Below are 21,759 nucleotides of genomic sequence, written 5' to 3' on the forward strand. Positions count from 1 at the left end.
CTTGACCCTTCTATGTGTTGTTTTTAATGTGTCTCTGCGGTACCAGGTGAATGGGGTGGACCTGTGCGAGGCGGAGCACCACCGGGCCGTGGAAGCGCTGCGCAGCTCGGGCGCCGCCGTGTCCATGAACGTGCTGCGGGAGCGCATGGTGGAGCCCGAGAACGCCGTGACCACCACGCCGCTGCGCCCCGAGGACGACTACCACCCCCGTGAGCTGCGCGGCTGCCTGCCCCTCGGGCCCCTGTCCCCCGACAGCCCCGGCACGGCCGGCCAGCGCCTGTCCACCTGCCTGGTGCGCAACGAGAAGGGCCTGGGCTTCAGCATTGCCGGCGGCAAGGGCTCCACGCCCTACCGCACCGGGGACACGGTGAGGGGCGTTAGGGAGATGCTGGAGGAGGGGTGGTGGGCCGTGTGTGTTGTTATGTGCATGTGGTTTGTCATCCCTGCTCCGTATTGCCCCCCCTACACTGTCCTGGTCAATCAGGAGAAATGACGTGGGCAGAGCAGAGCCCCGTGCAGCCCTGCGGACCTGCACAGCCCCGTGCCTGGGGTATAAATAACAGCATTGTATTGGCTGTCCATCAAACCTGCTAACCCCGCCCCTCTGCGGGGGCCGCCTCCTTGTACAGCTCCCTGTTGGGAGGGTTGCCACGGAGACCGGGTTAAGTTTAGAAGTGGGCGACACCTGATCGGCTCTCCTCATGCCGGGGCGGTGGAGCAAGGGGGAGGCATGGGGGTATTTTTGGAGCAGGCAGCACACAGAGACAGTGACCGAGCTGGACCACAGCGTACCAGCACTGCGCACCCCCTCTCTCTCCCGTCTCTGGGGCTCCCGTGGTTGAGGGTCGGCGAAAGGGGCTTTAGTTTTTCTGCAACCCGGGCAAAGTGTGGACTCGCTAAACGGGTCTGTCAGGCCCTCCACACCAGACTGGGTCAGTGACTGGAGCTCAGGTCTGTCTGTCTGTGTCCTGGAGTCAGCTGACCTGACTGGCACGTGAGACTAGGTTGTATTCATAGACATTAATTCAAGATTTATGTATGGGGGGGCACTCAGTGTGTGCTGAAAATTTGCAGTGTATGTGAGATAACACTGTGTAGAGAGTGAGTAGTGTGTGAGATACTGAGTGTTTGTGGAGAGTGAGTAGTGTATATGTGTATGAGAGTTACTTAGTCCATGTACTATGTAATACATACTGTGTGCGTGTGAGGTACTCGGGGTGTGTAGGCAGTGAGTAGTGATTGTGTGGTACTCAGTGTGTGCTCTTGCCGTCTCCAGGGCATCTTCATCTCGCGCATCGCGGAGGGTGGGGCGGCCCACAGAGACGCCACCCTGCAGGTCGGAGACCGTGTCCTGTCGGTGAGTGAGCCACATCTCGTCAGTCTTCCTGTGTAGAGAGACGCTGCAGTGTCCGTCTGTCTTTCTCGGACTCTCTCGCTGTCTCTCTGGTATGGTGCTCAGCCTAGACAGCAGGTGAGCCCTGCATTGCGACTCGGCTCTAGGTGAATTGCAGGCCGGCCGTTACTCACTCTGTCCCACGGCCGCTCTCTTCTGTGTGCTGCTCACAGTCCCGGCTCCTGTGTGCCATGCGCTGCTTCTGTGCTGTTTTGCTTCCCCAACTTTTCAAAGAAAGAGCGGTGTATTATGTTTAATGAAAAAAGGCACTCACTTCTTTCCTTATCTAGAGGTTTGGCTGCTGCATGACTGATCTGTGTACTCCTACTCTTACCCTCTCTCTCTCTCTCTCTCTCTCTCACATGGACTCACTCTCTACCTTTCTCTCATTCTTACACATACACTCTCTCTCTCATCGTACCGCCGGGTTGTGTAACTGTGCCGGGGGGCCGTGGGACCTCTGTTAATATTGCTGCTGCTAATCTTAATCCGCGCGTGCGGGCTGGCCTGGCGCACTGCCCCCCGGGGAACCCTGCAGGGGGTGCCACCTCTTACTGGGCTGATCCGATCCCTCTGTTATCGATCCCCAGAAAGTCTGCTACTACTCATAATAAGCAGAAGGAGAATATTGATATTTCTCTTATTATGTTTGCTCCTATCATGTCTTTTGCTGTGGGAGAGTACAGACCCCCTTTATGAACTGCAGGTTTCCTATGAAAGTGTGTGGGCTCCCCTGGGAACAGCAGCCGCTCTGTGTTCTGGATGCTAACTGTTCTCTCTCTCTCCCTCCTCTCCCACTGAGGGGACTAGGGTGCCTATGGTTGTCCCCTGTCTCTGTGTCTCTCCCTCTCTCTCCTGCTGTGTCAGTCTCTGCATGGCTGCGCTCACCTCTCTCTCTCTCTCTCTGTCTGCTGGTGGGAGGCGGTGCTGTTGGTGGTGGTGTGGTGGTCTTGGGGGAGGGGGGCGGAGTCTGAGCTGGCTGTAATGGTAACAGCATGCGTTACCAGAGCAGCAGCAGCAGATCGGCCAACGGTAAGAGCCGATACTGTGTGGTCAGTGCTGGCTTCTGATTTGTCACAGTCACCAGTGGGCCAGGCGGGCTGCACAGTTACACACAGGCAGCGCTGCCCCGTGGCAGCCTGAACTGAGAGCAGCTGCCGCCCTCAGCAGGCACTCATACAATAATTATTACTGTTATTATCCAGTTACTTCACAACAAATTGTCATGCACATAGCAAATAGTAAGCAATTAGATATTAACATTAGAAATGAGACCTGTGAGTGTGCTGTAATAACCATACAGCCTTGTTGTTGTTGTTGAGGTGGAAGATAGGCAATCTCTCAGAGCTGCTCTTCTTGATGCATTCAAATCACACCAGCGACACACGCACAGGCCAAGAGCAGCACCGCAACGAGGGTCCCACACCCGGGCCTCCCTCCGACGAGTCCCGACGGCTAGGGGCGCTGACACCCATATCCCACACTGTCCCCCAGCGCAGGCTTACAAAAGCACCGCGCTCTGACGGGGTTGCCGAGAGCGTTGTGTAGTGTCTGGATATCAGTCGTCTCTCTCTCTCCCCCTCTGTGTCGTTCTCTCTGTCTTGTTCTCTCTCGGGCTGAGGGCTGTGCTTGCGTTGCGCTCTTGTGTTTTGCACTCTTACTAACACACACTGACACCCTGTGTGCAGGTCTGCTGTTGCTCACGGCCCACTGTTGTGTTTTTTTATTTGTTATTTTTGGTTGTTGTTGATGGAATCCCCTGGGGAGCTTCCTGTGTTGGCTCTCAGTGCTCTTCAGAGGGAGACTGTGGACGTCAGAGCACAGCAAAGACACACAAATGCCCACAACTACGTGGAGCAAAACCTGTATGTTAAGGCAGGCAGGCAGGCAGACAGACACAAGTAGATAGACAAGCAGACAGGCAGTACGTGCATCCCCTTCTTCACCGGTGGCTGAAGCCCAGCCGCTACAGCAGCGCGCATAGCCCAGCTCCCCAGAGGAACAGTCATTATAATTAAATGGGCATTAAACATCTTCGCATGTATTTGCCAGCTGTAAAGAAATGAGTTGTATTTGATCTCCTGTTCCACTGCAGACAAGCCCTCCAGGTCAGAAGAGACCTGTTCCCCTTCAGTTTTCAGCTTTTATTCAGTTCCAACTCAATTCCCCTCTTTTGCAATACCTTGCAGTGTGTAGTGTTCACCACTAGGTGGCAGCACAAGCCTGGCTCACTAAGTAACAATGACAGCGGTCATTAAGTGGTGGTTGTTTTTTGGGTGCGGGTTCTTCTGTGCTTTGAAGCAGTGGAATTAAACCCATATTCTGATTCCAGAACACCATCGTGATGCCTGAGGGAGTCTTTTAATGGATCACAAAGACACTATTAGCTGTAGTGAGATTTAAAAGATTTAAAAAGGGTATTGAAACAAATGTTCACTAGCAAAGGCCAAGATGACTTCCAGTCGTCCCCCAAAACATACATGACACATTACCGGCAGTGCAGAATAAGCACAGGACACAGGGAGGCTGAGGGAGGACAGCAGGCACGGGGTGGGCGGAGGGAAGGGCAGCCCAATGGGGGGATTGTGTGTGTGGTTGTCTCCCTGATTGAGGGGCGCAAGGTTGTGCGTTGGTGGTTGGCTGACGGTTGGCTTTGCGCGTTGTTTTAGATCAATGGTGTAGACATGACAGAGGCCAGGCATGACCAGGCAGTAACGCTGCTTACTGGCTCCTCCCCCACCATCACCCTGTTGGTGGAGCGTGACCTGGCGCCGCCCCCGGCAGACAGCTCCGTCCTGGGGGGGTCCCAGGGGGGCTCCCCGGCACTGGCCCGAGCCCGGCCCCACTCCCCCCCGCCCCCCGAGCCCTGCGACACCCCCGAGCAGGAGGAGCCGAGCGAGGACGGGGACTCCCCGACGGGCAACCACCTGAGCCGGCCCCTGGAGGACGAGTACCCCATCGAGGTGAGGATAGAGGGATGGAGTGGGGGGAGGCAGGCTTCTACACGTGTACCTTCTCAGACTGACATGGCCGTACTGGGAGTCCCTCTGCCCAGGACCCCTTGGTTAAAGACTCCACATGACCAACACCTCCCACTTCCTGTCCTAATAGGAAGTGATGCTGGTCAAGGCAGGCGGCCCCCTGGGGCTGAGCATTGTAGGAGGCAGCGATCATGCCAGCCACCCCTTCGGCATCAGCGAGCCAGGGGTCTTCATCTCTAAGGTAAGACAGGAGGAGGAGGAGAAATGAGAATGAATGAATGCATTACAATTTTATAACCCCCACGAATCTCTGTTTCTTCTGTACCAGTTTTGCAGGGAAGTGCCGTGTACTGACAGTGTGTCTCTCTCTCTGTTGCGTCTCCTCGCACATGTTTGTGTACGTCTGTCTTTGTGCTTCTGTATGTGTGTGTCTGTCTGTCCTGCGTCTGTGCAGGTGATCCCGCAGGGCCTGGCAGCACAGAGCGGGCTGCGCGTGGGCGACCGCATCCTGGAGGTGAACGCCATCGACCTGCGCCACGCCACCCACCAGGAGGCTGTGCGCGCCCTGCTGTCCAACAAGCAGGAGATCCGTATGCTGGTGCGCCGGGACCCCGCGCCCCCGGGCATGGAGGTAACCTCTCCCTGGATCCCGTTCATCTCCCTTAACTTCTCAACTGTTTCACAGGCTGTAGTCAGTGGATTAAGGGACACAGTGATATCATGTGTGAGTGATTCTCTTTCTTTCCCTCTCCCTCTCTCCCGGGCAGGACATCGTGATAGAGAAACTGCCGGGTGAGAAACTGGGCATCAGTATCCGCGGGGGGGCCAAAGGTCATGCGGGCAACCCCTTCGACCCCTCAGACGAGGGCATCTTCATCTCCAAGGTACCTCCAATATGCATCATTAAGAAGATTAGTGTTAATTGTTGTAGTGCTTCAGTCTTTCAAGCACGATACAGAGACTCACCCCTCCCTTCCCAGGTGAGCTCCAGCGGGGCGGCGGCTCGGGATGGGCGTCTGAGCGTGGGCCTGCGCATCCTGGAGGTGAACGGGCACAGCCTGCTAGGCATGACACACGGCGAGGCGGTGCGGACGCTGCGGGGCGTGGGCGATACGCTGGCCGTGCTGGTGTGCGAGGGCTTCGACCCCAAAGACGCTGCCACCATCGAGGTGAGAGCCGCGCACCCCCACCCCTGCAGACACACACACACAGACGCACTGGTTGCAAAGCATTGAAAAGGTTTGTTTTACACAACTCTCTTCTCTCTCCACCTCATCCTCTCTCCCATCCACAGGCCTCCCCAGGCATCATTGCCAACCCCTTCGCCGCCGGCATCGGCCGCAAGAACAGCATGGAGAGCATCTCGTCCATCGACAGGGACCTCAGCCCAGAGGAGATGGACATCCTACAGAAGGCAAGCCGGCTACAGGGAGGGGAGGCGATGGAGGGAGGAGAAGACAGTGGGGGGTAGTGAGACGTGAGGAGAGGAAGGAAGGGGGGGTGTCCTATTTCACAAGTCCGATGTCTAACTCTCTCCCTCTGTGCCCCTCTCTCCCCTGCTCTCTGCCCTGCCCAGGAGGTGGAGATGGTGCGCGAGGCGTCTCAGTGGGAGAAGGAGGAGATGGAGAAAGTGGTGAGTAGAGATTGGAGTGGCTGAGCAGCCCGTGGTCCCAGTACCGAATAAACCAGCCCATGAATAGAAGAGAGCAGGTCTCTGTGAGCCAACCCTGGACACACGAGGAAACGAACCTGACGGCACTTCTGGAGAGGGGAGGGGAGAGAGAGGGACAGTAGTGAAGAAAGACAGAAAGAGAGGTGGACCAGGACAGAGGGAGGGGGAAAGGGAAGGAGGGAGGGTTTGCAGACGGTCACTGGTTGTAACCACATCCTCTTCAGCGATGTCTGCTCATGGTACACTGCTTAAAGCTCGGGTCAGGGAGGCAGCAGAAAAACCCCACTCTTCCGCTTGCTCCTGGGACGTGTCGGCCAGCCACGCCCACCGGACGGACTCGAACCCTCGCCACGCCAGCCTCCTCCCTGTCCCCACTACCACCGCTAACTCCTCCCTTTCCTGCCACTGACCTGCTGTGTTGTTGATGGAATGAGCTCTCTTCTAACGGTGTGGATTCTCTTTCTCTCTCTCTCCCTCCCTCTCTCCTAATGCTGTGCACTCCTATTCTCTCTCTCTCTCTCTCTCTCTCCCTCTCTCCCTCTCTCCTCGGGTTGACTCTGCTATGCATCTGGTTCTCCTCCCTTCCACTTGTAATCACTGCACATTTAATCCCTCCCTCCTTCCACGACTGTCTGCTGTGTGGCTGGTTGCTCTCCTCCTCTCCTCTCCTCCCTCTCTCCGTCTCTCTCTCTCTCTCTCTCCTTGCGGCTGCTCTGTCGCCTCTGCTGCGCTGCGCTGTGCCGGGGAAGGAGAGAATGCGTCGGGAGCGCGAGGAAGCGAACCGACTGCTGGAGCAGGAGCCCGAGGTGAGGGGGCGGCCTGTGGACCTCCCGCTGCATGCTGGCAAGGCGCAGTGCCGTGGCTGCCCGTGGTAGTAGTCCCAGTAGTCCCGGTAGTCCCAGATACAAACAAGCAAACCAATCTTCTCTGCTGCCAAGTGCGTAAAGAGCCAACTGTCCTGCCCAGCCCTGACCCCGCCCCTCTCACCCTGCAGAGCTTCGGCACCACGCCTCTGAAGCTGGACTACAAGACCCTGGCAGCTCTGCCCACCACCAGCCTGCAGAAAGTCAACCGGGTGAGTAGATGGACCGTCCACCATCCCAGCTCGAGCCTCTGCGGCTGCTGGCTGCTCAGCGTTCTGTCCATGCAGCGTGGTTATTATTATTACACGTTATCAAGCCATTTCAGTTGCTTATTTGTCTAGTCCCCCATGCAGTGTTGGAAACTGAAAGGGTAGAATACTGGAGGTCCACACGAAGACAAAGTGTCCAGCACTGACCCACACAGACTGTCTCCAGCGAGAAACAATGCTTTTCAGTATTTGAGTGACTGAAATGGATTGATGAGTAAAACAATCACCCTGTATGTATCTGATATACTTGGGAAAAGTCCACAAACACCTTTTACTCTCAAACAAAAAAGGAACAAATAATACTCGATTGCTTCTTTAAGGGGTGGTTTGTTCTGCTGACCGTTCTCCGCCAGCAGGCCAAGGACAAGGCATCGGATCATGACGGGAGTCTCTTGAGAGCAGTGATGGGGTGTGTGTGGGTGGGTGGCATTGCTGGGTGCATCCCTTTGGGGACAACCGGTCACAGAGGCCGTGGTGACAGTTCCTGTGTGTGGGTGGCAGTGTCAGTCTGTCCTGCTGTAGTCCACTGTGGTAGACGGCTGACAGAGCTGAGAAGCCATTGGTGATCCTCACAAGTGCGTAGCACTTTTGTTTCCAGCGGTTGCATTTTCTCACCGGTTTCAGGGCTAGTTAAAGGTTGTGTGTGTGAGACTGTGACTCTGTCTCATAGTGGCTGTACAACACATACAATGACCTTAAAAGGAGACAACAGGACAGCCTGCCAGCACAATACAGGGGTGGGGGAGACGAGATCCATCCACACAGAGGAAGGGTGTGTGTAAGGGGGGTGACAGAGTCGGGCAACCTGAACTCTCCTGGTTTGTGTGTTTGTCAGTTTTGGTTGTTTTTTGTTTGTTACACTCCACTTCTCGGCCGCCCACTGTCCCTGAGTCATTGCCCGGGAGAGTGCATCCGCCCGCCTGGCTCCGAAGAGCCACGCTGCCGAGAGGAATGTCCCATGTGGAATTTTGCACAGCTCGACCCCCTCATCCCCCACCACATGCTTATCCCCTCAGGAATCCCCCCCTCCACACTGAGCGCCACACGGCCGACCTCTGACACCTGGAGCAGAGGGGTGTGATGGTGGAATGGCGCTCTGCTCTGTGTTCCAGAGGACTCTGTGGCTCGTGGGCTCGGCTCTGTCGCCCGGGGGCTCACCCGACGCTCATCCGGGGGCTTCAGAGCGAGCCTGCTGTGGGTTACTGCACAGGGCTGCCTGTCAGGGTGAGAGATGCTCCGAGTGCGTTGGAGGAATTTGCAGGAATGGCAGGAATGTTCAGTGTCCTGCAGGTTCCGTAGAGCTTCAGCATTTGAGAGCTCAGGGAGCTGACGGGCTGCTCTCGGTTATCATGGGTGCTGGTTTTCCCTCCTTACTCAAGCTTTAAGCTCTAAGTAGTGACTTGGCAGGTGGCGCAGCTCAGGCAGCACTTAGGGCCACGGCCGAGGGGATCCGGACCCAGAGCTGTGAGCAAACGGACACAGACTTCAGTGTCAGGATCCCCGCTGAAATCCCCCCCTTCTGAGGAGCTGGCTGTGAGAGGCACAGTCTTACACCCTCTCTGGGAGTCATGCCCCCTTAAAAATGCCCACCGTGTCCATGTGCCAGGCTGCTGGGGGGGTGGGAGCACGGTGCCCGGCCTGTGAGGAATGTAACGCTGTGAGAGCGGGGGGCTGGTTGGCTGGGGGGATGGGTTGAGCACAGCTGAGTCTTCTGAAGGCACTTGTCAGGGGTTATTTTTAACTCTTTGCTGCGAGGGGGTGGGGGGAGCAGGACTGAGAGACCCGTGTGCCCCTCGCAGCCTCAGAGCCGGTCCGACCGCACAGAGTCGCGCAGCGTCCTGCTCCTCCCGCCCGCCCAGCCACAGTGAGTCTCACGGTTTCAGAGCTGTTCTTTGCGTTTCGATTTGTTTACTGCATTTTATTTTCGCTTTGTTTAGTTTTGTTTCACAGGTTTTATTTTCATTTAGTTTTGCTTTTGGTTTTGTTCAGCTGTTTCACTTTGTCTTCTTTAGTCTCGTTTCTTTTTGTTTCGATTCCCTTTGTTTCACTTTGTGTGATTTTGTTGCTTTCGGTTGGTTTTGTTCCACTTCCTCTCTCTCCTTCTCTTCCCTCTCTCCTATTCCTCTCCTCTTCTTCACCTGTGTCTTGCTGCTTGCTCTCCTGAGCCCCCTCTGTGTGGATGTTTCTCTTGTCCCCCCTGTATTATGCCGGCTGGGCGTCCTGTTGTCTCTCCTTTTAAGGCCAGTGTTCATGTTGTGCAGCCTGGTGGCTCTGTCTCGCACTCCTCCAGCTCCGTGGTCTCTCTTGCTTGTCGAGTCTAAGCATACAGACCCTCGCAGTGTTAGTGATTATCATTTTTGGTGTGATGCGATCAGGCCGCTCTGTCTCCTGACAGTGAGGATCTTCGGGCAATAAGTATAGATGATTATTATTACTGTCATCATCATTAAGGCACGTAGTGACCCTTTGTGTGATGATGGTACTCCTGGGTTTTAATCCGTTCTAGAGTGGCAGACACTTCCTGTGGTCAATCGAGTTGGGACTGACAGGCGGCCCTGAGCTGGGGGGCTCTGTCTTCTTCAGGAGAGACCTAGGCTGCAGTAAAGGTGCAGTATGGTGCTGTAGAGTAGGGTGCTATAGGTTGTGCTTTAGGGTGCCGTAGTGTGTGCTGTGCTGTAGAGTCGGGTGCTGTAGAGCAGAGGTTCCCAAACTTTGTGTCTGGTGCCCCTCCTATACACGTGGGTCACAGCTCTTAGCTCTCAGCTCGCAGCTTGCAGTTTGTTTTTAATGTGTTTAGTGTGGAATAATTCAGAGAGAATGATGCAGAATAAATCAGTTTTTCGAATGCCATATCAGCATGGCGGCAATAAACGGTTGTCGGATCCCCCCGTGGATTTCGTGTCTCATCTTGAATTTTTACCTGTTCAATTCTTTACCCGCTCTCCCACATAGAGGGTCTTGCGCCCCCCACAGTTTGTGATCCTTTGCTGTATAGTAGGGTGCTGGGGTGTAGTGCTTTTATCCTCAGCTTCGGACCTGCACAGTATAGGATATTTTAGATGTGCACAACTTTTGCCAGCATTTCAATCTAGGCTGTAAACAACAGAACAATTTTCTTGGGTCTCATCAGTGAGACATAAGGCTACTAAATGCACCATGTGGGGTGGGGGGCGGCGGCAGGCAGTGTGGTCAGGTCAGTTTGGGTTTTATTGGCCATGGTGACCCCGGCCCACTGCTCGGCTCCTGGCTTGAGTCTCAGTGGACTCGAGTCTTTACTGCCTCGGCCTGGTGACTCGGCACTCTGCACGGCTCCAGTCTCTCCCTGGGGACAGAGCCGCATCCTGAGTGTGGTCGAGTATAGGGAGGTTTAGCAGTGCAGCGTGGTGCTGTACAGTCTTGTGTAGCGCTGCATTACAGTGCAGTCTTGTGCAGTATCGGCTGGGCACTTTGAGCAGGGGAGATGACACCACGGCGTCTGGGGCAGCGGTGCTTCAGGGAGGCTGTCTGTCTGTGCTCTGTTATTGTTGGATTCCTCCCAGATCACCAGGGCAGCGATATCAGCTCACACTCCCTCCCCCTCCCCTGCCCCAGGCCGGCCCAGCTGTCCCCTCCTGTCCGTCTCCCTCACTGCCCACACCCAGCCGCACTCCCCTCTCCGCCTGGCTCACGACCACTGACGGACAACGCTTCTTAGACCCGTAACACACACATACACACACACACTCACCCCCTGTAGCACAGGCCTGCTGATATGAGAGGTACAGCTGGGCTGTGCAGGGCAGCGCTGTGAGGGACAAGACGGGAAGGGGGGGACGACAAAGCCACTCACTGCGTCGGCACGGCTGGAGACCTGACTGTAGAGACTTCTGTACACGGCAGGCAGACTTGCAAACAGGCGAAGCCCTCTACCCTGTCCCACCCGCCCAGAGTGGCACCCGATGCTCACTTTGCAAGGATTGCTACGTGTCGGAAACATGATTGGGACAAGGCAGTCGGGCGGGCAGTGAGGGTGTCCACAGCGCTTGATTGATTGGTTTATTGAAGCTTGCCGACAGATCTGTGAGTCAGACCCATTTGTAAATAGTTTAGTGAAATGAAAGGATGCTGATCTGATAAGATACAGCCAAAATGTTACAATGGCCAAATTGTTTTAATTTATCATTACAGTTCTTGTTAGTAAGTACTTTCGATTGACCTAGGACTTTAAACTGGAGTGTGGCTTGCTTGCCTTGTATCGACATCAGAAGAAATAATAATTGCTGAATAAAGTCCTGTTATCTAGTGACCCCCACACATACAACCCACAGCAGTCTAATCCTCTGAAAACGAGACCAGGTTGAAACGCAAGTTACCACAATACTTTACTAATATGAGCTCAGATTAGCGGTGAGGTTGATCTGCATGAATTAACCTTGAGGCTGTTTCATTTTATACAGATATAGGTTTATTAAAAATTAAATAGACAACATGTATTTGCAAAGATAGGACAGAGACAAGCAGGGTGGATAATATTAAGAGTGAGAGAAGATCTGTCCAATACTCAAGTTTTGACTCGAGGCACAAAACAGGTAAAATAACAAACCAGTCTTATGATTACGCTGCCCGTTCCTACAATTCAGATCCCATACACAACTAGGGTTGATGTCATTGCGGTTTACCTAATTCGTGACTAGTAATACTACCTGTGTGGTTTACTGAGATTCGGTTATGCAGACGTTCGATAGAAGTGAGGGCTGGCAGACTGTGTCCACTTGAGGACGGTTGCAAAGCTTTGAGGCCTTTAGTGGAGAAGTTCTGGTTCCGTTCAGTCTTCCTGGATTTCATCTCCTTGGTTTCTTCTCCCAGGTTGTTCCACTCCCAATTGTGCCACTCCACTCCACTCCACTCCCAATTGCTAGTTTCTAACTTTTGGTTTTTATACATTTGAGACAAAGATTCTAATCTGTTTCCTTCCAAACTTGTGATTGGTCAGGTTTGGGGTAATAAAATTGAGATTCTAATCGAAGCAGTCTTTGCCATTCCTCTCCCTTGATTCCTACAGAATGTGTATTGGGGTGTGATGGCTTTGAGGAATGTGAAAATGGTTCAAATGTTACCTAGAGTTTCTAACTCTCTATTTTGTAAAACTACAATTCAATTACATTTTCAAGTCCCTCAAAGCAGGACCTTACAGTTGATACCAAACCAGCCAGGTGCTCTTTCTCTGTGATCTCGGTTACTTTTGAGTCTTCTTGGAATCCCAGGGTGGCTGGTCTGATGCCCGTGTCAGTGGAGGATCAATTAGGATGTGTGAATAATTCTCTACCAAATGTTAATGTTGCATTGTATGTGAAATATAAATGGTCCAATGGTTTTTGTAGCTAATGGTCTTTCTTTTAAGACCAAACATGGCTTGAGCGTGTTGTGGTTCTGAGGTAGAATTACTTAAGTGTCATTAAGTTAGTTTTAAGTAATCTTTTATTGTTTATCAAACTGAGGAAGAAGCTGGGTTACACTTCTGTTAGCAGCATGTAGTTTGTATTTGGGTTTGTTGCCCTGGTCTATGGAATATGTAAAGTGCCTTGAATGTCTTGAGTTTCACAAAATAAATCTTCAGCTGCAATGTGGTGCTGTCTCTGGAGACGGGCATGGCAGCCCATGTGTCAGTTGGGGGGGCTCCAGGGACGTGTTATCTGTCGTACAGGCCTGTATCATGAAACACAGAACTTCAAAGCTGTCTCCTAAATCACAATCCTAATCCTAATCCGTTAGGAAGGTATATAAATTTGAGTATATATTTGCCAAAATAAGGTCGTCTGATTTACAGGTTGGTGCATTTTGGTTTCACGCAGAGTGTCCTGTCAGGCTGAGCTTCGTGCAGAGACTGGGGGCGCCAGGCTGTGCAGCTGAATCTTGTGCCTGTGTTTCCTGTCCTTTGTTTGCCCCTCTCTTTTTCTGTGCGTCTTTCCGTTTTTCTATTCTTGATCTGCCTTTTTCTCTCTCTCTCTCTCTCTCTCTCTCTCTCTCTCTCTCTATCTGTGTACTCCTACTCTTTCTCTCTCTCTCTCTCTCTGTCTCTGTGGTGTCTCTCATCTCGCTCTAACTCTCTCTTGCTCTCCCTCAGCTGTATCCCTGTGCCGCGCTCACTGCCCCAATGGAGGCCCCCCCCCAGACCCACATCAGCGCCCCCTTAGAGCCCCCGGCCTATAATATCGGGGGCCCTCCCGGCAGCAGTAGCTTCTTCCAGGTGGAGTCTCACATCCTCAGTCCCCCCGCCCTGCCCCTCAGCCCCCCCCAGCCCTGCCCCGTCTCCCAGACAAGGACTTTCCTGCAGGAAACCAGGCCCCTGTGCCCCCCAGTGCCACTGGTCCCCCAGGCTTCCCACAATCCCCTGCTGCTGGTTGAGCCGCCCACCACAGCCCCACTGGAGGTGCCCCGCCCTGCCCCCGTGGCCGCGGAGGGAGAGCTGGAGGAGAGCCTGGTCGACTCCCAGCCCATTTGCTTCAGTGAGAACCCTTTCCTGGTGGCCAATCGCAGGGGCAAGGGGAAGCCCCCCCAGGAGCGCATCCTGTCTGGCCCCCCTGTGGGTTACGGCCGTCCGGGGCAGCTCCAGACCAGCCTGTTCAGCAAGGCAAGAGAGAGAGTGGACCTGAGCCTGCCAGAGTGTGTGTGTGTGTGAGGGTGTGAGAGTGAGAGAATGTGACAGTGTGAGGGAGCTTGTCTGTGCATCTGTGTGTGTGTGTGAGAGTGGACAGATTTCTGGCATGCCAGCCTGCGGCCCCCACACCCCCTGCTGCCCCTCACACTGCCAGCATGGAGTGCCCTGCGGTCTGGAGTTTCTGCTCATGTGCCAAGATCTAGAGAGATGCATACATACACACATACATGTATGTATTTGTGTATATTTACAGAAGTATACAGATGTGATCAGACTTTATGAGTCCTTTGTTTTAAATATGGGTTTAATTCTGAGCTCATTATCGTCCTCTGATCCTTTCTGACCTGATTGCTTCACATACATTTACAAATCAGTTACTGTGCACTGGAGTGACATGGCCATGGGGCAGTCCCCGTGGAATGATGTCATCACCATGCGCCCAGCTGCTACCCGCCCGGCTGTGTGAGACAGCGCCCGTGTGCCTGTGATGCAGAAGGGTGTGGGAGGGAACGGTGAACAATGGCAAGTGTGAGCTTCTGTTTGTTTCGGGTTTACGCGCAGCTCTATTGTGCTGTGTGAATGTTCCTGTCATTGTGGGGGGGAGGGTGTGCACAGGGCACTGTCAGTTGATCTGGGCGAGCAGCAACTGGGCCGCTGATTCCTAACATCCAATGAGTGGTCGCTTTCATTGAATTGTAAGCGTTTGTCTCCTCCTGGTTTGTTGTGCACTAACACTTGGGGAGGTCGCCTGCCTTAGGACTGCTCCCCTGTGGGGGGAATGGGGGAGGCAGGGGTCCGGTCTCGGAGCTCGATGAGTCTGCAGGGTCTTCAGCTCTCCATACAGCCCATATTATCTTTAAGTGTACCAAGTAGTGCTTGAATACTGACCTGAGAGACATTCCTGTCTTTGTCATCAGCAGCTCAGTTATAGAACGAGGCGGGGGGTGGTGGGCCGTGGCCGTTGAGTGGACAGGTTGAGCTTCACAGGGCTGCCCAGCTGTGCCGTCCCACTCCACCAATCACAAGGCTCCTCCTCTGATGGAAAAAGGCCTTGGCATGAGTGATTGGTGGAGGCAGGGGAGGGGCGTGTCGGAGACGGATGGAGAATGTCCCCCAGCTGTCTCTCCCCAGGCATTCCGGGGCTGTTTGCCCTTTGACCTTTGTGGTCTTTACCGCATATTCCCCCCTGCTGGGCAGCGGGGGTTAAAGTATGCGAGCTTCCCAGAACATATGAACCCCCCCCGTCCTGCAGTGACAAATTTGACTGCTGGTTGTGCATGAGAAGGCAGGTGCATCTTCAAGGGCGTAGTGTGAGTCGGAAGGGGGGGGACCTTGTGCTAAAGTGATTGTCAGCAGGAAAATGACTCCCATCAAATGCACAGTTGCCCCAGCGGAGCATTCTGGATGCCTTGTCATATCCAGCCCCCCCGAACTCATTCAGACGTGTTCAAGATATGTTTGTTTTTCTTCAATGGTTTTTAAACACCAAACACAACTGGGAACAAACAGGCAGTGGAAACGGACTTGTAAACTGATGATAAAGTAATGCATGCCGGTGTACAATCTGTGAACACTGAAGTGTCAGCATTGCTCCCCTCCAGGCTTGTGTCTTTGATGAGAAGCAGGTGGGGGTTGAAGGGGGTGGATCTGAGCGTTTTTCTTACAGTCTTACAGTGTGTTACAGGCGTGTGAATGGGCCTCACGCTTCGGCACCCGTGCATGTGAGCACTGATACAGCACAGCTGCAGAGCCCTGTGTGTGTGTGCGCAAGTGGAGAGTACAGAAATACAAATAAAGGGAGGGGTCTGCTTTTAAAAGGACAAGCTTCCAGTCTGCGTTACAGAGAGGAGCCTCGAAATTAACAGTGTGTGTGTGTGCGCGTTTGTGTGGCCGGCCTCCAGTTTTGACGTTCTCTGTGTGCTTTGCAGGGGTCCTCCTCGGAGCCTATGGTGGCGAACAGCCCCAGCCGTGATGCACCCTACTCCCCCACCTCGCAGCCGGTGAGTACGGTCTTCCTCCCTCACGCACACTCTCAGCTTGGACTGCACGCTGCTCAACACCAACACACAACAGCACTGAACTGTAGTAGACTGGGTTCTAGTGCAGCGCAGACACAGGAACACTGCCCTGTACAACACACCCCCGCAGCGTTTACAGTACAGGCCCGTGAGGTGCAACACAGACAACGCAGCCAGACGCAGCGCTGACACAGTCACACCACACCCAGTTCAGCTCACTGATATCTGTTCAGTATAGTGCCCTGCGCTCCACCCTCACACACTGAAAGGGCAAGGACACAAGTTGATATGTGAGTAGACACACAATCGCACACAGCACACACTGCGCCGCAGCCCTGTACAACTGTCTGTGCACCCATCCACCGCAGCCCCGTTACGGTACGTCTGCAGTGCGTTGTATTTGTGTGTCAGTTTCCGTGCGGTCCTCGCTGTCCCAGACTTGAGGCTGTCTGTGGTGACACCCCGAGTGCCTGAGATACAGGTTCCCATTGCAGCCACTGTTCGTGTCAGTCAGGGCTGCTCTCTGTTCATGTCCCCTCGGTGGTGTTTCCCCGTGACGTCACAGACACTGCTCATCTGTCTCTTCCCTTCATTCCTAACAACACAATCGCAAAACAACCTTTATTCTTACTATCATACACTATCTTTCTGTCATCTCTCTCCTGTCTTCATGTCTTCCTCTCCTCCCTCCTCCTCCAGCTACCCCCTCTCTCCTCCTCCTCCTCCTCCTCCGCCCCCGCTCACGTGGCTGGTGGGAGGGAGACTCGTTTTGTAAGTTGCCAGGCTGCCTGTGGTGCTGTAGCGTGCCAGTATACTGCCGGGGTGGGGGGGGCGGTTGGGGGCAGGGTCTAGTCCTGGTGCTGGGTGTTGGAGCTCCACTAATCCAGGAAGTGCTTCCGCCGTGGCCCCCCGCCGGCCCTGGCCTGCTGGGTTGTGTTCCAGCCCAGACAATCAGTCACTTAATTGACCTTCCTTAATTGCCCCAGGCAGCGAAAGCAGGGTGAATTTCAGTGCCTTGTTTATTCAGTCTCATATATTTTAAGTGAAAACCTCCCAACTGTTTGAAATGATTGAGAAGATAGAAAGAAAGATAATACAGAAATGTCTCAGAAGAGGCTGTCTGGCTGGGACACAAAACAGCAGGACAGTGGAGCCCCGGGGCCACCTGCCCCACAGGGCACTGAGGAATCTCCGGTTTATTGAATTCTGGTCAATTAAGTGATATTTTATTGAGTTTTTTAATTTATTTATTCATTCAGTAATTTGGAGATGACCTCAGAGGGGAAATAAAGGTCAGGAAGGGCCAGCGCTAACCGATTGCACAGCTGAGCAGTGTTAGAGTCCTGGGGGGAGAGAGGGATGGAGGTGGGAGGGGAGGGGAGGGGAGGGGTAGGTGAGTGGCCGCAGGGCCGAGGCATTTGCATGTGCACTGGGGCCACTAGCAGGGTTGCACCCTAATAATCCGTCTCAGTCAGGACCGCCAGCCCTTGTCCTGGAGAGCCCCAGTGCCTTGTGGGTGCTGTTTAATGCCGATCATTAACCTGCTAAATGGAGCCAGTTGTGGGGCTTCATGGGTCCATTTCCACGGGTAAGAAGCCGTGCAGTGACGGACTGAGAGCGCTGTGCAGCCCGCAGGACTGTGGCTCTCCAGGAACAGGAGGGATGTGCTGTGACTTGTTTGTGCTGGTGTCTCTATTAGCCGAGTCCTGCTGCTGTGTGTTGAAGCCGAGCGCTCGCTGGCTCCCTGTAAGATCACCTCTCTTCTGTGCGTCTGTGTGTGTGTTTCAGGCCAAAATTCATTTCCTCTCCAGCGCTGCTCCCAGAGAAAGCAAATCAGTGAGTATCTGCCTTTGTCAAACGGCAGGTGTGTTGGGTGTGGCAGGTGTGTCAGGTACGCCGTGGTGCCGAGAGTGGCCGGTCAAGCCTGTGGACTCACTAGTGGCTTTTCTAACGGATTTCTTAAAAGAAGTGATGTATAAAAAAATAACCTGAGACAGGTACACGTCAGCGCACAGGTAAGACCCTGTCGGAGAGCAGGTCGGCCCTGGGTGGTACAGCGCAGCTGGGGGGGAGGGCTGGTAGACGAGTGCAGGAGGAGCTCGTGTGGTAGGAGGTGGCCATGGAGTCCCTCTGCTCCCGTGGCGTGATTTATTCAAATGCAGATAACAAAGGAGCCATCCTGTATGGAGCTGGGGGAGGCCATCGTGCTGCAGAGAGCCCTTCAGTCCTTCACATTAACCGACGTCCACAGGGGATCTGCCCACTGTCTCCGCGCAGGGTCACCACTCCACGTTGACACCTCGAGTTCTCAATTCTGTCCCACTCGTCCCCTGGGTCTCTGTCTCTGTCTCTCTCTGACCCTGTGTAGTGTAATGTCGGCACTGCAGGACTGTTTTTGTCTTTCACTTCCTGTCGTTGGTTCTGACTCTGTCCGTCTATCTCCGTCTGCCAGACCAAGCCCGGCGTGATCCAGCCCTTGTCTCGGATGCGACAGAACGCTCCGGCAACCAATCAGGAAGGCCGCAGCAGTCCCAACCCCTTCCAGCATGGCCCCCCCCCAACCGAGACGCATGCCTCTGTAAGTCCCCCTGGTGGCGGTGGTGTTGCTACAGTTGGACTATGAGAGAGACCCCCTTTCTATTCCTGTTGTGTTGTGCGGCAGCAGCATCAGGCAGTCCGCTGCGTGTGGGGCTCATGTCAAGCTCCATGCTGAGCGCAGAGCCCAGAGTCGGCATCAACCAGACAGACCACAGCGCATGCAGAATATGTGTGTGTGTGAGAGAGAGAGAGTGATTGTGTGTGTCTGATATTGTGCTGTTTGTTGTCCTTGCTGGTGCAACACAAGATCAAGAGCCTTCAAACTAAGTGTCCGTACAAAATCCCATTCCACTGCTTCCACCTCCTGTCCTCCGTCTCTCTCCGCTGCATGCTATCGGTGTTGTTTTTATTTTGTTTCCCCACTTCACTCTTCTTCCTGAACTTCATTTTTTTTGTTCTGGCTTTCTGACTCCTGAATCCTGTCCTGTTCTGTGTTTCCTCCTTTTCCTCCCTCCCTTCCTCTCTTCTGGTCCCTCCCCCCTGTGTAGCCAGGTGCCCCCTCCCCATCTCTCTTGCCCAGCGAATTTCCCGTTAACGTCAAGCAGGCCTACAAAGCCTTCGCAGCCGTCCCAGTGAGCCACGCCCTGCTGGACAAGCCTCAGGTAGGCCGGCCTAGAGCCGCCCGCTCACTGGAGAGAGGCCTGCAGGCAGGGCGAGGATAACGACAACGACAGCAATCATCATAATAATACTGATCTTCATGTGGGCTTGATGTTCGTTTGCTTTGTAAGGACAAAGAAAAAATAAACGCATGACAAGGCTTTAATGCAGATTCAAATACAGGACACTGGAGACTAATGTGACAGGAAAGAGACGTATGGTTTAGGAGTGAGGGGTCTGCTGGAGCCAGCCCTGGAGGGGCAGACTGAGGGACAGAGAGAGATGAGGGGGAGAGACAGCCAGGCAGGGATGGGGACAGAGGGACAGAAGGAGAGGCAGCCAGAGACAATGAGGGACTGACAGGGACAGTGACACGGGTAGACAGAGAGGGACACAGATTTGCTGGCAGGGCTTTGTATGTTCAACAGCACTGAGCAGAATCCAACCTGCTTTCCATCCATCCATCCATCCATCCATCCATCCATCAATCACTTAATTATTTTTTCTCTCCCCATTTCCTTCTCTCTCTCCCTTGTCAGGAGCCCTTCATCCAGAGGAACAACGTCCTGCCGAAGCAGCCCTCTCCTGAGGTCAGTGTCCAGCTACCCCATACCCCCCCAACTGTAAATAAACCAAATGCTGCCTCTGAGGTTTCTGATTGTAACGCAGGATGATTGTCTATGAATTGTGTGTCTGATATTGTGGGGACCGTGAAGAGCAAACCACGCACTCGAGACAAGTCTGTTCTTGAAATGTGCGGCTGTGTGACAGTGTAGTCGGATGAGCGCTGTGATGAGAGACTGCCTTACAGTAGAGAAAAAACACAGGACAACTAACAGAAGTGTGTTGCGCAGTCCGAGAGGTGAGAGGTCAGCTCTCTCGCACAGCGATTAGCTAGATCAGACCTGGGTTTCTGGGAGTGGTTCTTAGTCTCCCCCGTGCTCAGTAACTGGGGGGTGTTCTAGGACAGATGGGATTCCCCTGGTGGCCCCCGTGATTGCAAGGCACCACGGCGCGGGGGGTATGAGTGGCCCGCAGGCTTGTGGAGGGAGTTAGGGCAGCCCGGCAGAGCAGCGCGGGCAGAGCAGATGCTGAGCCCTGTGCTGTGCTCCTTGCAGCCGGAGCTGGAGAATGACGTGTTCGCGGACGACGAGCAGAGAGGGGCAGAGCGGGAGAGGGGCAGGGGAGTCGCGGGGGTGACCCGGGCGACTCTTTGCCCCACACCCCCGTCCCCCTCCTCTCCCCGCCAGCCCCTGGGCTCTGACAGCGGGGACCCCTCCTCTCATCGCCGGGAGTATCTGAGCCTGGCCGCCGTGCCCCGCCTCTCACGGCCCTCCCTGGAGCTGCAGGTACCCCCAGCGCCCCCTATTGGGCCGGGCAGGGTGTGGGCTGGCAGTGAATCACTAACCCCCTCCCAGGCTATGGCTCCTTGGCAATGCTCTGGGCCTGGCTGGCTGGCTGCCTGTTGGTGGCCCTGGTGTTTGGTGGCTGTGGAACGCGGGGGTGCGGTGTGGTGCTCGGGGCCAGAGCGGCACAGGCAGCAGTGCTGAGATCGCTGGTGCTGCTTCTCTTTCCCCCTCTCTGGAACAGACTCTTTCTGTTGTTTTCTTGCCACGTTCTCTCTCTCTCTGCCTGTCTTGGTCTTTTCTTTCTTCTCCTGGTTGTTCCTCTGTGCTTCGTGGTGATGTTTACAAACTGCGATACAGGAAAGTGCTTGTAGCCGCAACTCAAACCAGCCTGCCTTCCCCAGGTGCCCTCCCCCTCTGGCCGGGACAGCCCCGAGCAGCGCTCCTTCAGGGACAGACAGAAGTACTTCGAGATCGACGTGAAGCAGCAGACCCCCGACAGCAAGCCCCGCCCCCGCGTCTCTCTGGTCGGGGAGGACGACCTGAAGAAGATGAAGGAGGAGGAAGGTGAGGCCCTAGACCCTGGGCCCTGTCCCCAGCAGCGTGGACGGGGCCACTTAATGTGTGGGCTGAACTGATCCACCGTGTGTTTGGCTTTGCACAGTTGTGAGGGGGTGGATCGGGATGTGAAGAGACCTATCTCTCTCTCTAGTCCAATTCCATCTGTTACTCTCACTCTCTGTGTCCCTCTGTCTTTCTCCAAGTCCATCCATATATCTGTCTATCTATCCTTCTGACCGTCCCTCTGACCCTCTGTCCCCCCCGCCAGCGAGGAAGATTGAGCAGCGTGCAAGAGACCTGGTCGAGGAGGAGGAAGAGGAGGAGGAGGAGGACCTGGCCAAGCAGATGGCGGAGATGAAGGCCCAGGGGAAGGTGGTTATCGACGGGGTGGAGTACAAGATCGAGAGAGTGGACGGGCGCGGCGCCAGCTCCCCCAGCACAGGGTACTGCTGCTCTTGATCTCCTAAAAAATAAATACATATAGATATGTAGAAGGTTCAGATCGATCGTAGTGGAACAGGGAAAGAATGACATTCTGCATCTCCTCTCCTCCCACTACCCCCCCTCTCCCGCTCTCTGCCCCAGGTTGTCCCAGTTTGATGCAAGGGCCGACTCCCAGAGGAACTCACTGGAGGACGGCTTCAGGCCCGGCTCCATGACTGGGTACGACCTGCTGCCTCGCGGCTCACATACACCGGCATTTATACAGCACACACACAGCTGCGCAGCTGGCTGCAGGGACTGTTTTGTGTGTGTTTGCTTACTTTCAGATGTGTAGTTGGTATCAGATTGTTTGTTTTCAGTTTCCCGTTTAGTTTCAT

General features: G+C 54.4%; 1 protein-coding gene across 10 annotated transcripts in view; it reads left to right on the forward strand.

The window, feature by feature from the left end:
* scrib (scribble planar cell polarity protein) overlaps positions 1-21,759 on the forward strand; it is a gene marked incomplete at its 5' end in the record, with an annotated part of 47,189 nt that overhangs the window by 16,332 nt on the left and 9,098 nt on the right. For 2 of the 10 annotated variants that reach the window (XM_066716181.1, XM_066716182.1), the window contains 17 exon segments: positions 47-367; positions 1,277-1,357; positions 4,063-4,356; positions 4,505-4,615; positions 4,829-5,005; positions 5,142-5,258; positions 5,355-5,543; positions 5,669-5,788; positions 5,951-6,007; positions 7,041-7,121; positions 15,744-15,815; positions 17,622-17,669; positions 18,286-18,411; positions 19,571-19,621; positions 20,782-20,944; positions 21,207-21,381; positions 21,524-21,601. In XM_066716181.1, the coding sequence (XP_066572278.1) occupies positions 47-367; positions 1,277-1,357; positions 4,063-4,356; positions 4,505-4,615; positions 4,829-5,005; positions 5,142-5,258; positions 5,355-5,543; positions 5,669-5,788; positions 5,951-6,007; positions 7,041-7,121; positions 15,744-15,815; positions 17,622-17,669; positions 18,286-18,411; positions 19,571-19,621; positions 20,782-20,944; positions 21,207-21,381; positions 21,524-21,601 (2,261 nt within the window). 10 annotated transcript variants of the gene reach the window in all.

Source organism: Amia ocellicauda, chromosome 2 (assembly GCF_036373705.1).
Source record: "Amia ocellicauda isolate fAmiCal2 chromosome 2, fAmiCal2.hap1, whole genome shotgun sequence".
Classification (NCBI taxonomy): Eukaryota; Metazoa; Chordata; class Actinopteri; order Amiiformes; family Amiidae; genus Amia; species Amia ocellicauda.